Here is an 18,084-nt window from a genome sequence, read left to right as displayed (position 1 = left end):
TTCAACTATTAGATAAATACAGTATCTAATTACCTGCTTTCCTTTTTTTTTTTCTTGGCACGGTAAGGTAAGGGATTTTATACAGAGTCAAACTATTAAAATGTTAAATTTTAAAACAGCATATTTCTCTTTTCCTCTTTCTCAGAAAAGAAGGGGGGATCTGCTCTCTTCAGCTATTAATTCTAGTTCTGTAAAGAGAGTAAGCCTTAGGAATTCCTCTTTGTTTTATATCTAATCTCAAGCCTCACTGACCTTTCATCGAGAACAATAGTGCACACACAGTTCCAACATTCATACCAGTTCCTCCCCGCCTGCCACCCTCCCCACCCCCCCAACCTTTTCCTGGTGTTGAACTCCAGCCAAACATTAAATTACCCTGGGAAGTAAAAGGTGGATGGAAAAAAAAAGTACAAAGGTGGTATTTGGCCTCATTCTATCAGGACACTCAATCTGAACTTAGAGAAAGAAAGAAGACACTTTCTTTCTCAGTGTGAGAGCATGAGGACTGGAGAACAGCACAGATTTTTCAGACAGGCCCATTTTTATAAGTTTGCGGTGGACTGTGCTCTTGTTTCAAGGCAGGTGGGGCTCTAGATCAGGTGTGTGTCTGTCTATAAATCCACACCCATTTTTAACCAGAAACATCCAGAACACACTTCCAGCAAGAGCACTATTTCAGGTAAGCAAGCAAAATTTGCAGACTATTTAATCAGTGGTCAAGCTCAGTTATATTTAAAAGATCAACTTCTCACTGTATAACACTGAGGCCTTCAGTAAGTCAGAGGGAAGTTCAATGAAATTTTTCTTCATTTAATAAATTAGATTTTCTTTGTTGGCTTCATACTTTTATTCTCTACTTGTATTAATGTTACTATAATAACACTGTAACTATAATAACATTGATCAAAGCAACCCTTTAAAAATTATGCTGCAAGTAACAATTGTTCCTCTCTGTTTTCTTTTTTAAATTATCTTATTGAAGTATAGTTGATTTACAGTATGCAAGTTTCTGCTATATAACAAAGTGATTCAGTCATAAAGGATATTTATGTAAGGAATATAAAGAATATATATATGTATATACATATATATACATTTTTATTTTAAATATTCTCTAAGGGGCTCTCTTCCCCAGGAAAGAGAACAGAGGGATGGAGTGAAAGTTTGGGGTTAATAGATGCAAACTTATATATAGGATGGATAAACAACAAGGTTCTACTGTTTAGCATAGGGAGTTAATTTTAATATCCTGTGAAAAGAATGTAAAATTTCACTCCCTCTTTTCTTTTATGGAGAATTTTTAAATATTTAAGTAAATGACATATGTTAAATTACTTTTGAAAAGTAAAGTACTGTCAGAAAATGCTGCCAGTGTTTATAACACCTAATTGTAGACATGTGGTTATTGGCCTCCGAGTGCAGTGCAAGCTGTTCCCAGCACATGACCATAACATAACCATATCTGTGTCCCCCAATTAGATTAACCCAGGCATCTGATACTGGAGGATTGTAAGTCATTCATGTTCTATTCACCAGGGAAATTACTACTCACCCAAAACATTAATATATAAATTGACTGTCTTCATTATAGAATATATTTAGTACCTCTTTTACAATTTATCAATGTCAAACAGAAAACAAATATTTTGATTTAAGTAGAACAGTCTGACAATCATACCTAATAACTTGAAATCTGAAAAAAATCAGTTCCTATTTAAATTTAGCAGCTTTAAACTAAGAAAAAAGTGAAGTTATAACCTTTTGATAGTGATTCTACCTACTTATTTCTTTCTGTATCATAAAGAATTTTTTCTCATGCTTTCTCCAGATTAACTGCTTCTTAACTCCTTGCTTCTAAAGATACCTGGAAGAATCTTAAGGCAACTGGGGGCTCTCTTCCCCAGAAAAGAGAACAAAGGCTCATAAAATTTTACAGACAAATTCAGAGATTTTTGAGACTTCAGGAGCCCAATCACAGATCATCCAAAAGCTCCTTGGACCCAAGTTAAGACCCTGCCTTAGATGGTTGCTTCCATTTCTCTACAGCAACCTCACCCCAACAAAGCCTGCCCTCCCCACATTGGACTCTGTGCTCCAGATTCAACAGTCTTTATCCCCTACTGAAATCTACCCTTTCTTTGTTCCAATCTTCACAGTACAAGATGGCATCCATAAGGTAAAAGATGGCATTTGGACATGTTTTACAGTATTACCAAGTTATAAGAACTTAAACTGCAACATGATTATTGTTTAACAGGGTTTCTCAATACAAAGAAATTTACTAGTGAGTCCTTTCCAGATTAGGAAAGAAAATAATTTAAATAGAACCAAAGCAACCGTTTTCAATCCAGGAGAGAACCAAATGCACCACTGGCAAGAGAAAGATACTAAAATGAGAGGCCTGATGTTTAAATAGGGCAGGGTTGCACAGTGAAGAGCAAAATGCTGAGTAAAGGATGGGAGGATTAAGATAAATGACTATCAAGGGACTGAAAAACAAGAACCTCCATATTCCATTTTTCCTCTCATTTTCATTTTAAGCACTAATTGTTCATGCCTCATCTTCCTGTCTTGGCACAAAGTTAAAATGGTGTTTTAATCAAAAGGCAAAGATTATTTATGCATGACACTTGTCACCTTCCCACTGCATTCAGCAGGGGCAAGCCCTTTAATCAACATGATTTTATCTGAGATTTAAAGCAGCGCTGTAAGCACTCAAATGCTGTCAGAAATAGGCTTTGGGTGCCTATTTGGGTGTCAACCTCATTGTACTGCCCCCAGGAAGCCCAAACACTGTGGCTTTTCATCAAGTGGACTTTTATTGAATTGATTGTATTTTTACAATAATTTAAAAATAAAATGTGAAAGTTCTAGATGGTTGTACCATGTCAACTCACATAAGCAAAGCAACCTGTCAGCCTAAGTTTGGTCTAACTCTTAACAAATGTCTTGATGACAGCCTGAGGTAACCTACTAGGTTCTGACATTTTTTACCATCCAGTTCTGAAGGATTCTTGAGAAGACATGATGTCACACTCAGCTCTGGTCCTCTGCCTCTTATTCATCACAGTTTCCTCCAACCTTGCCATTGCTATCAAAAAGGAAAAGAGACCTCCTCAGACACTTTCAAGAGGTACTGGAATTTCATTTTATTCTCTAAACTCAATCATTTGGATTGTTTTAAAATTCTTCATCTCTTGCTCACAGTCTAGGTATAAAACCGACTCAATTAACTGGAATTTTTTGTTGTTTGTCACTTGAAAACAGGGGGAGAAGAATCCCAGAAAGCATCAGTTAATTTTAAAGAGTGAGCCAAATCAAAAGAAAAAAAAAATTGCTGCATCTTCTATAGAAATAGTACAAAACTAGTTTGATTGCCTATAACTTTGGTAACCAGAGTCCTAGAAAATTCTGGAAAATTCTATTGATATGTCATATTGATATCCTAAATGCAATCAGGATTTCCATAGAATCTGTTCCAGTGCTCTGCCCAATATTTATTCAGGGAAGAAAATAATTTGGAATGATTTTATACTGGGATTCCTCAAAAATTATTTTATCTCCATCCTCCAAGAATTCTGGTTAACCAAGTGTTTGCTATGCTGACTCCAGGTAACCGCTATAGTATTTTTAGACAACATGATCTAAATTTGCCATGGGCTTCACTATTTAGAAAACATCTATTTTGCATCAACTGCTTTACTTCGGCCTAAGAAACAAATATATCTTCACCTGTAAAGAAATATAAACAAGATTCTCAAAATTGATGTCTACATTTTCAGCTATCAGAAATGTAAAGAAAATCATTCATCTGCACATAGCTAATTCTAAATTAGTAGCACAACCCAAAAAAACACTTGACCACTACTTGGAAAGGCAATGTGAACTAAGTGATAAACAAATAGAGATAAACTATAGCATAATTTCAAATTTGAAAATATTGACTTTCTTTCCAAGTTAATTTATCCCTTAATAAATGTACTGGATACCAGCCAACTGCTCACCAATATTTAGCCAAAATAATTAATTCTACCTCAGTTTAAAAGCACAGAAAGTCTAAAAAAATCAGTAAGCTTTTGCAAAATAAATAAAAGAGGGAAATATTTTCCTAAGTGTAATTTATCATATGATCTCTATATATACACATACAATAGTCATAAAACAATGAACTCAGTAGCCTTCAATTGCCAAAGACCAAACTAGTCACTGCCCTTAAAGACCCTCAAGGGCTGAATTAAAACACCACGTGTATCATCAAGTAGCACATGGAGCTGCTTGGAGTGGGGAGCAGCACCAGTTAAACAGAGACATTGTTAGGGAGAAGAGGGAATATTAATTGGAAAAAGTTAAGAAATAGTTTAATATAAAAATGAACCCCAAAACCTTAACTTTCTTTGGAATTAAAAGAACTGCTCTGCAACCAGCACCTGGCATACAGTAAGTATTCAATAAACACATATTGAAGATGAATGAAATCTCAGATGACAAGTAAACATAGCCAGTACTGAATTATGAACTAAGATCATGGCATCCAGTCCCATCACTTCATGGCAAATAGAAGGAGGAAAAGTGGAAACAGTGACATATTTTATTTCCTTGGACTCGAAAATCACCATGGATGGTGACTGCACCATGAAATTAAAAGACACTTGCTCCTTGGAAGAAAAGCTATGACAAACCTAGACAGGATATTAAAAAGCAGAGATACCACTTTGCTGACAAAGGTCCATCAGGTTAAAGTTATGGTTTTTCCCGTAGTCATGTATGGATGTGAGAGTTGGACCATAAAGAAGGCTGAGTGCCAAAGAAACAATGCTTTCTAACTCTGGTATTGGAGAAGATGCTCAAGAGTCCCTTGAACTGCAAGTAGATCAGACCCGTCAATTCTAAGGGAAATCAGACCTGAATATTCATGGGAAGGACTGATGCCGAAGCTGAAGCTCTAATACTTTGCCTACCCGATGCAAACAGCTGACTCATTGGTAAAGACCCTGATGCTGGGAAAAACTGAGGGCATGAGGAGAAGAGGGCAACAGAGGATGAGATGGTGGGATGGCAACATCAACTCAATGGACATGAATTTGCACAAACTCCAGGAGATGGTGAAGGACAGGGAAGCCTGGCATGCTGCTGTCCATGGGGTTACAAAGAGTTGGACACGATTGAGTGACTAAACAACAACAATGAACAGAGACCCTGAAGACAGTTTAAATTCTGTACCACCTTTGGCCTATTGTGATTATGAGGTAAAGTGTATAAAAACAATTATAATACAATATGACTATCTTGCCAAGCTATGAATGAACTGTTTGAGAGCAGGGACTATACTCCTCCACCTTTGTACACCCAGTGCCAATTGGAGCAAGGCATATAGCAGATGTTCCTTTAATGTTTGCAGAACTAAGTTCGCCAAGGGCAGAGAACAGTGATTCTTCCCATTGCTGACATTCTGGCTTTGAATGGTATTTGCAACAGAATAGGGAAATTAAGTAGGAGCCTAGTCTCACTGGCTATTTCCAAAGGAACTTTTACCGAATGCTAAATGTAGCATAAAGTTACTACATATGCTCAAGTGAAGAAAATCGTTCAGGATTACTATAGACAGGAACGATTCCTGCTAAGGGGGGGGAGTTACTAAGCTACCATAAGTTGGTCTTCCAATGCCCAGCTTCTAAAATCAGGCAAAAAAAAAACCAACAACATTTCTGGTAAGGCAGTAAAATAATGCAATCACTTTGGGAAAAGTTTCCTAGTGCCCCCAGAATGTTAAAGGTACAGTTAGCATTTGGTCCAGCAATTCCACCTCTAGGGATATACTCAGGGAAAATGGAAACATATGTTCGCCCAAAAGTTTTGCACCCATGTGTTCACAGCAGCAGTATTCATAAAATCCAGAAACTAGAAACAACCCAGATGTTCATCAAATGATAACTGGATAAACAAAATGTGGTATAGTGTTACAATGGAATGGCCCAAGAATGAAGTCCTAATACACGCAATGACATGGATGAACCTTGAAAACATCGTACCGAATGAAAGCATCCAGCCATAAAATGCATCACATCCTATGTGATTCCAAAGACACAAAACATCTGGAATAAGGGAACCTATAGACAGAAAGTGGAGTCAGTGTTTCTTAGGGTTGAGGAAATGAAAGGATTAGGTGGTGATAACTGAGTGGGAAAGGGTTTCTTTTTTCAGGTGATAAAAATGTTCTCTTAATTATTGTGGTAATGGTTGCACACTATGTAAACAGACCAAAAAAAGTATCTACTTTCCATAGATGTATTGTTATTAATTATATTTAATAGGCTCTATTAACAAACAAACTAAAACCTGACAAAAATCATGCAATCATATTTATCTCGCTTCATAATTCTGCTTCATAAGTCCTGGCCATCTTCTAAGCCATGGTATCAAAACAAGAAACTCCAGCATACAAAAAAATCTGAGTACAAACTAGGCTGCAAATATTTCTATTTTCAAATTAATTCAATCTTTTCCATCTGTAGACTGAGACATTTCCAGAAAATACTTTGAAATACTTTGTGCATTCTCAACAGTCATTCTTCAGTCACCAGTATACATCCCCAACTCCTCACATCACCTCCTTAAGGACCAGTAGGTTCTCTCTCTACTCCTTGGGTTCTGTTTCCCTCTCCTCCACTCTTTTTTGGATGCTTCCAAAACAACTGTGTTTTACTGGTTTATCTCTCAACCATGAAATTTCCACAGCAGAATTTTTTACCTGTTAAAACTCAAAAGCAAAACTTGAAATTCTGTTTTTTTCATGATGTATTCTGATTTTAAAGGCTTCAACATCTCTCAGTACTCAAGCTTCAAGGATACTAGACAGTACAGTCCAACATATTCCTAATAGATTGACAAAGTATGCGTGGGATTCCCAGGTGGCGCTAGTGGAAAAGAACCCACTGCCAATGCAGGAGATGCAAGAGACATTGGGTTCAATCCCTGGGTCAGGAAGATCCCCTGGAGGAGGAAACGGCAAACCATTCCAGTATTCTTGCCTGGAGAAACCCATGGACAGAGGAGCCTGGCAGGCTACAGTCCACAGGTCACAAAGAGTCAGACATGACCAAAGCAACTTAGCACTAGCACTTACAAAGCATGCAGATCAACTAGTCTTCTCCTGTACAACCTGAAAGCCAGAGTTTTTGCATGGTCCAAAGATGTCTTACCAGTCACCACTAACCATAATAGCATCTATTGAACACTTACTGGGTTCACGGCCATGGGCAGTTGAGATGTGAAACCAGTTGCAAAACCTCAGCACTATCATCTAAAAGGGCACAACCTCTTCCTATCCAGTTGCAGTCATGTATCCTCTACATGCATTTCAGAACTCTTCAAGGGTCTTGAGTTGATACACTGATTTCCCTCTTCTGTTTTAGGATGGGGAGATGACATCACTTGGGTGCAGACTTATGAGGAAGGTCTCTTTCATACCCAAAAAAGGTAAAATACCTCTCATTCAACTTTGACGGATGATACACATACCTCATCGCTGAGCCAAAAAAACTAGCATGTTCGCTTTTGAAAGGACACAGTAACAATTTGCTCTGATATTGACTGCTGTTTAAACTAAGAGTTGCTATTAGAATTTTTTATAAGCAAAATTTCTAAATATCCTTGTATTAATTCTTTAATAACCCAGGCAAGCTTTTATACTGAGGAATAACTGACTTAACATTATATTAGTGTCAGACATACAAAATAATGATTGGATATTTGTATATATTGCAAAATGGTACAGCAATAAGTCTAGTTAACATGCACCAAGTAAACTTTTGAATATTAGCTGCATAAATAAAACAGCTTTACACACTGGGCATTATACAAGCTTAAACAGGAACCTGGTTTAGAAAAGTGCTTCTCAAGGCTTTCTGATTATCAGAACAATTCAGAGAGCCTTCTTTAAAATCCACATTCATGGTCAGTCAGTCCAGTACTTACTGAGTACCCACTGCTATGTGCCAGGCACTGTTATGTACTCAATGACCAAGAGTGACATGATTTTTGTCCTTCAAGATCTACTGACTTTGAGGCGATAGAGCTGAGAAACTTACATTTTTAAAAACACCCCAAATATTTATCAAATATCAAATGAGTGTTCAATTCAACTCTTCAAAGAAAAAGGAAAGATTCCAAATAATTGAGTAACACACTCTCAACACTGGACAAACATTACCAAAAAAACACAGAAAAGTTTACAGGATAATCTTATTATCAAAGAGAAATGCAAAAAGCAAACAACATATGAGCAAAGAGCAGCCAGCAGAACACTTAAAAAATATACTCTGATAAAGTGAAATTCAGTTTGGGAATGCCAAAAAATTCAAGATTAAGAAATCTATTAAAATAATCTAATATTCATAAGGACACAAATCATACAAGTGTCTCCTATCAACATAAATGGTGAAGAGGCATTTACAATAATGCCAAATCTATACTGGAGTTTTTTAAACTTTTATTTAACAATATCAATTTATTTTTATTTATCCTAACAAAGAAATAGCCATCCCAGTAAAAACAACAACAACAAAAAAAAACCTAAACACCCAGTATCATGCTTACTGGGAAAGTCAATTAAAGTATCCCACTGATGGGATTCTTTAATCACCACAATTATTAACATTGTTCTCGAGACACCAATCAATGCAATTAGATGAGAAAAACTTAAAAAGGAGAGTGTGAAAGTATCTTCATTTGCAGATGTTGACTGTGTACATGAAAAACTTGAGAATCAACTCTAAGTATTCAGAAGTATGAAAATTAAGTTAAATTAGATGAGACTAAATTAATACCCAGAAATCAATGGCATATATATATATATAAACAAAATTAAAGGACTTCCCAGGTGGTGCCAGTGATAAAGAACCTGCCTGCCAATTCAGGAGACGTAAGAGACATGGGTATGATCCCTGGGTCAGGAAGATCCTCTGGAGGAGGGCATGGCAACCCACTCCAGTATTCTCGCCTGGTAAATCTCATGGACAGAGGAGCCTGGTGGGCTGCAGTTCATCGGGTGGCAGAGTCAGACACAACTAAAGTGACTTAGCACACACGCACATAAAATTAAAATGGTTAAACAGCAGCAAAAAAAGACAAAATTACTCAGGATAAATGACAGAAAATGCATGAAATCTATTATGAACTAAATGTACTACTGAGAAAATGACAAACCTATGATAAGAGTTTTGTGTTCTTATATAGGAAGACTCAACATTGTAAAAATGTCAATTCTCTTCATACTTCAAATTTTTTAAAGACAATCACAATATATTAGTATAATTTTTGTTTAAAAAATAATTCTAAAATTGAAATGGGAACATAGACACAAATAGTTAGGAACATTCTGAAAAAGAAACCAGTGGGGACTAGCCTTTAATCAATATGTAACATTTTACCAAACTACAATAAAACAATATGTTACCGGTAAATGAACTGAACAGAACGGAAAGAACAGAAATAAAACCAGATACAACAGAAACTGTGTTCGTAATAATGTAGCATTTTAAATCAGGAATAGGGGACACAGAGTATATAAAATAATTACTGTTAGAATTTGAGTCATGTGGGAAAATAAACTTGGATCCATACCTCACATTTTACACCAAAATAAACTACAAAGATTAATTATAAGGATGAAACCATTAAGGTACTAGAACATACTACTGCAAAATTTTATTTCTTTAAATTCTTGGAGTATGGAAGGGCTGATATTACGGTGAGGCATGAGGGATGTCTAGGATGCAGAAACAAACTTAATTTTTTGCCCTCAGTGCTACTCTTGCCTCACCTTTGTATTTCTTTAGGCTTGAGTATCACCAAAGTGAAAAAGGAAAAAAAAAAAGGAAATGTGAAGTTGGTAAATGTTAGCTTTCTATGTTATAAATTTTAAAAGTTGTAGGATTTCTTTTACCTAAAATTAATGTGAAATCTAAGTTTGAGAATTAAATGAAATTATGAACAACTCAAAGTTTCATATTTTCTTTGGGGTGTATTTCATATAATTATCTCTGTTCTTTTAAAGATTTATGATTTATATTTTTACATTCATCTCTTTTTGGACCCAACATCCTCTCAAAATTAAACGTTAAAAAATATCTTATGTATACAAATCATAATTCATTTATCCTTTACTATAATCAACATTGTAACTTTTTTATAATTCTAAACAGTAGTCAATTAACTACCATAAAGAATTTTTTTTCCAAGAGTTAAAATCAAACTGACACTGCAAAATATATAGGAAGGGAACTCTGAGATTCTTATAGAATTATGACAAGAGTGAAAGTTGGTAAAAATAACCAAATAGCCTTTTTGCAAAAACTAAAAACAGAAAATAAGTAAAAACTTTATTGTCCTAAAATTTTATACCACATGTTCACTGGAAATGAATGTCTTGTTATATCCTTTCAACTTTGGAGACAGAATTGGCTCTATCTTTCTAACTATACTACGGTATATGTAAGAATGACCTGGTCAACTTGTTAAGCTATGATTCCTGGACCTCACCCCCAGAGATTCTGATTGAGTGGACCCAGAGAGAGCTAGAAAATTTACATTTCTAATGAGCTACATTTCTGGTGAGGCTGATGCTTCAGTTCTGGGGTCATTTTATGAATAACACTACCATAGATTTCAGTGCTGTGATCTGTCAACCTGAGAATTTTAATGTCTTACACAAAGTACGAAAACTTTAAATCTAATTTCCCTGTACAGTTCAACTCGAATGAATCACTTGGCTCAATTTCACTCTCTCTCTGTTTAGTAACAAGCCACTGATGGTTATTCATCACTTGGAGGACTGTCAATACTGCCAAGGTAATTTATGCTTTTAAGATTGTATTGTGTTTTCAATATGAAGTAAGAAAGTGACCTAGCTACAAATTAAGAAGGCACTCGAAATTTAAAAAAAAAAAAAAGACAACTGATAGAGTACCACCATTTTACTAAGGGGCTTACTGACTACAACGATTGTTAGCAATCCACTGAATATATTTATATGATGTGTCCTTCAGGATTTTATATCCCTCTGCCTCCCCTGCCCCCAAAAAAGGTGGGAAAACTGGCTGAAAAGATGATGCTTTAACCAACGAGTCAATGAATTAAGTAACATTATAAAACTGGTGATTTCAATGTGATTATCCCTTGATGTCCCCCCCCCCAACCTTGGATAGACTGTGTCCCTCACTGTTTTCCAATGAGAGACAGAGTAGCAATGGGCCAATCAACTATTAACATCCAAGTTATAGGAGCAAACAAATGCAAACTACTAGCTTTATTTTGCTACATTATTTTAAAGTAATCTTGATCCTTGAAACTAACTGGCATTATATCTTCCCCCACAGCACTAAAAAAAGTGTTTGCCCAAAATAAAGAAATACAAGAAATGGCTCAGAATAATTTCATCATGCTGAATCTCATGGTACATGATCTCTACAATTTTTTTTAATATTTCAATTCAATGGAAAAGTTTAATCTCTTTTAGTCTTTATTTAAAGGCAAAAAGAGCTATACAGTATTAGTGGACATAGAATGTTATATAGAATTGTAAGAGGCTAAAATATACAATTTACTGAAAACCTGTTTACATAGACTATTTTTAAATCAACTGTTAAAAACAATCCAATAACATTTTTTTTCTTCTTTTGCTAGCATGAGACCACAGATAAGAATTTATCGCCTGATGGACAATACGTACCTAGAATCATGTTTGTGGGTAATTGTGTAATCTCTTCCCATCAGATTTACAAAATCAGTAGCCTTCTTGCTTTTATTTACTTTCAAATGTTAGCTCAAGTACTATTCCTTTTAAAGGGGAGTCATTAGTAACCCAGTCCAACAACAGCTCTTGTTAGTTCAACAATCAAACTCATTATATATTTGCCACTTATAAATATTAAAGTTTTATTTTTAAATTAACTCATGCTATTAAATCAATCCCCAAAATACTTTCAATACACTTCTCTAAACTATGTTGACAGAGAGCTGTAGCACACTGAAATGGAAATTCTGATTAACTCATCATGAATTAACGTGTATGAAAACTGATTTAGCTTGTAAATATGCTTAATGTTTGTTTCAGAGCTAGAGGCATGAATGATTTTCAGAAATTTTAAAAAGTATGTAAGTAACTTATATTTTGTGGGCAGATCCTTCTTTAACGGTCAGAGCTGATATAACCGGAAGATACTCGAACAGATTATATACATACGAACCTCAGGATTTACCACTACGTAAGTATTCTCAAATTATCTTAAACAGTGATGCTCGCAACACTTGACTGTTATAAGGGTGAGTGATGCCCTCCATCTGCACTTTCCCTCAAACAGTGCTTCCCACCCATCACAGTTCCTGGGATTGGCAGTGGTGGTTGTGGTTAAAATGCAAACTCTTAGCTCCAATTGACATCAGAATTTCTGGGACAACTTGAAATCTCTTTTTTTCAACAGAGTCCTTGTGATCACTAAATGTTAAGACCATCAAACAGGATAGAGTACACATGAAAATTACACTTTAAGAAAACCTGTCCATTCTTCTCATATCAAAGATCATATGTGGTTTCCTCAAAGTGATTAACAATTAAATCTCTTCCTCTTCTGTTAATGACTATAAGCAAGGAGATACAGTCTGACTTGGGACTTTCATTCTTAAAAACATTCACTATCAGCTATGCTTAATAAGGTAGTTATGCCTGTCATATCCAATGAAACTAATACAAAATAATCAGTTACCAAAACAGATACCCCCTCAAATCCCTCTGATAAAATTCTTTAACGTAAAATTAATTAATCAGCTCTTAAAGGTCTAATCCCTAAATTTATGTGTACACTTTTATATAATAGTTTTTAATATTGCAAAAATATCCCCATATCTTTATAGTTGTTAAACAGGTTGATTTTAGATTCAGGGTTAATTATAAAATTTTATACTCTCATTTACTAATAATGTATATTTACTTTATTACAGTGATAGAAAACATGAAGAAAGCATTAAAACTTATTCAATCCGAGTTATAATATATTACCTCTAAGAGGTCAAAAGTCATGAAGAAAAACTTCTGGTTAAAGGACTAAAACTAAATGGGTGGGTACATGAATTCTGTATATTATCATTTAGATTCTTAATGTGCTTGAATATTCTTATGACGGTAAAATGATATTTTAATAAAAGTCAAAACCTGAGCTTGACAATGTTGTGGCTTGCCTGCACTGGTAGCAAAGAAAGCTTTTCATGAGCTGATAGTTACAGTGGAGACCTAAGAAAAAGGCATCTACATTGGTTGTTTCTATTTTCTGATCTATCTTTCCTTCCACCAAGTAATCTAATCTTATTTCTGACCCCTCTATTACATAGAACATGCAAGTTAAGGTCATGCCTGATCTTCATGTCAACAAAGCAAATGGATTCATCTCTATCCACTTATTGTTTGAACTTTCAGCAGCGCAACTCTTATAATTAACATTTACTTCTTTTTATCCCTAATTATAATAAATTTAAATAATATTTTAAAACTTTAAATACATTTTTCTTGTTAGGTGGATATTTAACACTTAATAATTTTAAGAAGAACAAAACTGTCTCCAGAATATTAAAGAATTCCTAACTAGCTGAAGAGGAATCTATATACTCTGAAATTATCAAACATTCAACCACCAACTTAATTCTTCACAGGAAGCTTCTGGAGGATCATATCCATGTCTTCTATTCCTTCAAATAACAGTTCCCCCAAATCCTAATTTTTTATGGACAAAATTTCCATCATCAGTTGGAGTAATTCTAATTACTGATGAAAATCTCTTAATCAGCTGAGATTAATTCTTAGAAAGGCGAGAATGTTTCAGACAGGCAAAAATTATCCTCATCCATAGGATTTGGCTGCATTTAAATAACTTGAATTATTTTAGATACAAAGGTACACCATCTTATGAGATAGGTATACAACATTTATGATATTGATATCTAATTAATTCCAATGTTTCATGAGTCAGAGAAAGAAAAGTTTCTTTCAGATTTTACTTGATCACTATTCAGTTCATTTTAAGCAGACTTTTAACAACTGATCTAGTTAGATATAAATACGTTACAGTTCAGTTCAGTCGCTCAGTCGTGTCCAACTCTTTACCATGGACTGTAACACGCCAGGCTTCCCTGTCCATCACCAACTCCCCAAGCTTGCTCAAACTCATACCCATCAAGTTGGTGATGCCATCCAACCATCTCATCCTCTGTCATCCCCTTCTCCTCCTGCCTTCAATCTTTCCCAGCACCAGGGTCTTCTCCAGTGAGTCAGTTCTTCACATAAGGTGGCCAAAGTATTGGAATTTCAGCTTCAGCATCAGTCCTTCCACTGAATATTCAGGACTGATTTACTTTAGGATGAACTGGTTGGATCTCCTTGCTGTCCAAGGGACTCTCAACAGTCTTCTCCAACACCACAGTTCGAAGGCATCCGTTCTTCAGCACTCAGCTTTCTTTATAGTCCAACTCTCACATCCATACATGACTATTGGAAAACCATAGCTTGACTAGACGGACCTTTGTTGGCAAAGTAATGTCTGCTTTTTACATCAATATTAGATATCCATGTATCCTCTTTGCAAAAGAATATTAAACATCCTATTTTTATTTCAGATAAAAGCCTGGAGTTGTTTTTTTAATGCATTCTAAGAGATCAAAAGTATATTTGTATTCTCTATAATAATTTAATATATAAAGAGTAATATAACTGATTTCATTGTTGCATAAATAGTACAGAGGTCCCTGGTTATTTGCAGTGAACTAAGAAGGAATCAGTTGACAGTTGCAGTCTTAAGAACTAATAAAATAGAATATTCACTTGTTTTTCTTCAAGAAGTATAAAAATGTTACTAAATGATAAACTGATTATTCTTTACCATGAAAATATACACACCTTTATTTTTTCATATATATTTAAATTATATAATTCAAGTATGCATTTAATTATACATACAAGAACTTTTACTGTACATATATACACATTATTTGAAAATAAGTTAATCAGTGTAGTCTTGCAACCAATTTAGTTTCCTTCTCTACTCTAACAATTAAAATTCTATATCCTAGCTGATATTTCTGATTTCTTCATTTTATAAACTCAGTGGTTTAGACTCCATCATTTGTGGTTACCCCAGCTTTGAAATGCAGGACTAAACAGAGAACATATGTGTACATGTAACTTCACTTCCATTACTTTTAACCTTGTAACCTCCAAAAAGGTATTTATTCCATCTTTAATACACCCAATATTAAGAATTATATTACTTATACTAACTACCTGAAACAATATGCACAATTCCAAATATGCACAAAAGCATATTTGCCATTTATGTGAAATTCACATTTAACTGGGTGACCTGTACTTTGATTTCCTGTTACTGCACTAGCTGTCCCTCCTCAATTTTTTGCCTAAAACAGCAACATTTCTCTTTTTTTGCAACATTTCTTTTACATTTCAAGTCAATCAATTTCTAAGTTCCAGAAAGTAACTTCAATTATTTTATAGCACTTAATCTCTCCCAATTAAACTTCTGCTCTGCGCCATATACTGTGTTTGATATTATGCATCCAAAGATAAAATAGATAAAAATAAGGCAATTCTGTTCCCGAGAGTTCCTAATCTAGTGGTAAGATCCATCATGAGGATGGCCCCGACTCCAAGTGGGGCTTCACACAAGATGTAGCATCCATGCATCCCTGAACAAGAATGTATCCCACCATCATAGAAATCCACATGATGAAACAATAAAGCACATTCTCGTTCATTGGTTTAACTTTAAAATACAAAAGTGCACAAGGTTTCCTTAGTAAGGTCCTTCAGAATTTTAGATTAGGTTAAGATACTGTGCCAAGCTTCAGACAAACTTAAACATAGAGGATCACATACTCTAAAAACTGAGACAGACATGCTTGAGAATCTACAGTCGCACTCCTTGAACACAACAGCACTGAAAGGGATGCATAATATGAAATCTGTGTATTCACAAACATCCTTACTGTGTAACAAAAGATAACCTTTCCCCCACCTCACCAGGCTGTTTTTAAACATTGTTTCTAATGCAACATCTATTTTTTCACAAAAGGAAAAGCACTTGGCTGCTGAAAGTCAGCCTCTCTCACATCCATGCATGCACACACCCTCATAAAATACATCCGGACTACTTCAGGGGGAGGCAAGACGGTGGCAACCACCCAGAGCACGATGACATAAGTGTGTAATTCCCCCGTGGTTACAGTGCTCAACTTTATGAACATCAGTTTGTGAACGTCTGTTCTTAAAAGATGAAATGAATCCACTGCCCACAGCTTTGAAATCAGGCAATTGGATTTTTCCCAAGTATTGACTGACTCCTGTAGCTGCTTGAAGTACCTTATAGGGTTTTCAAGGACAGGATACTGTTACAGGTGGAATTAGGTTCCCCCAAAATTCAGGGATTGCAATCTTAAATCCTCAACTGTTTCCAAATGTGACCTTATTTGAAAATAGAGTCACTGAAGATATTATTGACCCAGGTGAGGTCAGACTGGAGTAGCAGGTGGGCCCCTTAGCCAGTATGACTGACATTCTTACAAAAAAGGGGATTTTGAACACAGTCATGCACAGAGACAGAATATCATGTGAAGAGGAAGGCAGAGATCCCGGTGATGCTACAGAAGCCAAGGAATGCTGCAATTACAGCAAACTGCAAGAAGCCAGGTGAGAGTGAACAGATTATCCTTCACAGCTATCAGAAAGAACCAGTCTTGCCAATACCTTGATCTGGGACTCCTAGCCTCATCTGTGAGAGGATAAGTTTCTGTTGTTTTTTGTTTTAAGTTAGTCTGTGTGTTTCTGTTGCTTTTCTGTTCTAAGTTAGCCTGTGTATGGTCAGGGTTGTCGGGACAACCCTAGCAAACCAATCCCCGTGCTGTCCCCTCCCCCACCCCCAGTTTGGGGATAAGGTAACACCAAAGCTTCTCTTCACACACTTAAAGAGAAGGTCTGCTACAACTGAAGAATCATTTCTCCCTGTAAATTTGCCTGTTACTAACCTACCCTCCCATCACTTTATGGCAAATAGATGGGGAAACAGTGGAAACAGTGGCTGACTTTATTTTGGGGGGCTCCAAAATCATTGCAGATGGTGATTGCACCCATGAAATTAAAAGACGCTTACTCCTTGGAAGGAAAGTTATGACCTACCGAGACAGCATATTAAAAAGCAGAGACATTACTTTGTCAATAAAGGTCCGTCTAGTCAAGGCTACAGTTTTTCCAGTAGTCATGTATGGATGTGAGAGTTGGACTATAAAAAGAGCTGAGTGCCGAGGAACTGATGCTTTTGAACCGTGGTGTTGGAGAAGACTCTTGAGAGTCCCTTGGACTGCAAGGAGATCCAACCAGTCCATCCTAAAGGAGATCGGTCCTGGGCATTCATTGGAAGGACTGATGCTGAAGGTGAAACTCCAATACTTTGGCCACCTGATGAGAAGACCTAACTCATTTGAAAAGACTCTGATGCTGGGAAAGATTGAGGGCAGGAGGAAAAGGGGACGATAGAGGATGAGATGGTTGGATGGCATCACCGACTCAATGGACATGGGTTTGGGTAAACTCCAGGAGCTGGTGATGGACAGGGAGGCCTGGTGTGCTGCGATTCATGGGGTCTCAAAGAGTCGGACATGACTGACCAACTGGACTGAACTGAACTGAACCTACCCTCCAAACAAATTTCTGCCCAGCAAAATGTTACTTTAGTACACAAAGGCCTTTACATAATTGGTCAAGTCAGGTTTATGAAATATCAAAACTAATGCTGTGGTTTTAATGCAGAAACAAAAGTCACACCCAGAGAAAGAGCTGATTATCACATTTGGTATTGTTAGTTATTATTAAAGCAAACACACTGGCCTCTGTAGTTCCAGGCACTGAGCTGAGATCTTACTCATTAATACCTCACCACAAATGTGAAATACCGTGCCCCTCACTTTACTTATGATTAGCTGGGGCCTGAAGATGTTCAATAACTTGATGAAAAAGAAAAGAAAGCTCACATA

General features: G+C 36.0%; 1 protein-coding gene across 1 annotated transcript; it reads left to right on the top strand.

Moving 5' to 3' along the window:
* The first annotated feature begins 551 nt into the window (after positions 1-551).
* Positions 552-13,217, top strand: AGR3 (anterior gradient 3, protein disulphide isomerase family member). Its single transcript, XM_043872726.1, has 8 exons — positions 552-679; positions 3,002-3,133; positions 7,413-7,476; positions 10,796-10,848; positions 11,376-11,452; positions 11,683-11,746; positions 12,180-12,263; positions 12,997-13,217. Exons 2-8 carry the CDS (start codon positions 3,025-3,027, stop codon positions 13,044-13,046), a joined length of 501 nt encoding a protein of 166 aa, XP_043728661.1. The 5' UTR covers positions 552-679; positions 3,002-3,024; the 3' UTR covers positions 13,047-13,217.
* Positions 13,218-18,084: the final 4,867 nt, after the last annotated feature.

The sequence above is a fragment of the Cervus elaphus genome, chromosome 18 (assembly GCF_910594005.1).
Source record: "Cervus elaphus chromosome 18, mCerEla1.1, whole genome shotgun sequence".
Lineage (NCBI taxonomy): Eukaryota > Metazoa > Chordata > Mammalia > Artiodactyla > Cervidae > Cervus > Cervus elaphus.
The sequence above is the reverse complement of the archived record's forward strand: the minus strand, read 5'-3'. Positions and strand labels throughout refer to the sequence as shown.

What these genes read in the sequence shown, in the direction of transcription:
- AGR3 (XM_043872726.1), top strand. Translation starts at nt 3,025, where the DNA reads ATGATGTCACACTCAGCTCTGGTCCTCTGCCTCTTATTCATCACAGTT. An exon ending in TCCTCAGACACTTTCAAGAG is followed by an intron (nt 3,134 to 7,412) that starts GTACTGGAATTT and finishes CTTCTGTTTTAG; the next exon opens with GATGGGGAGATGACATCACT. An exon ending in ACCTCAGGATTTACCACTAC is followed by an intron (nt 12,264 to 12,996) that starts GTAAGTATTCTC and finishes ACTTTATTACAG; the next exon opens with TGATAGAAAACATGAAGAAA.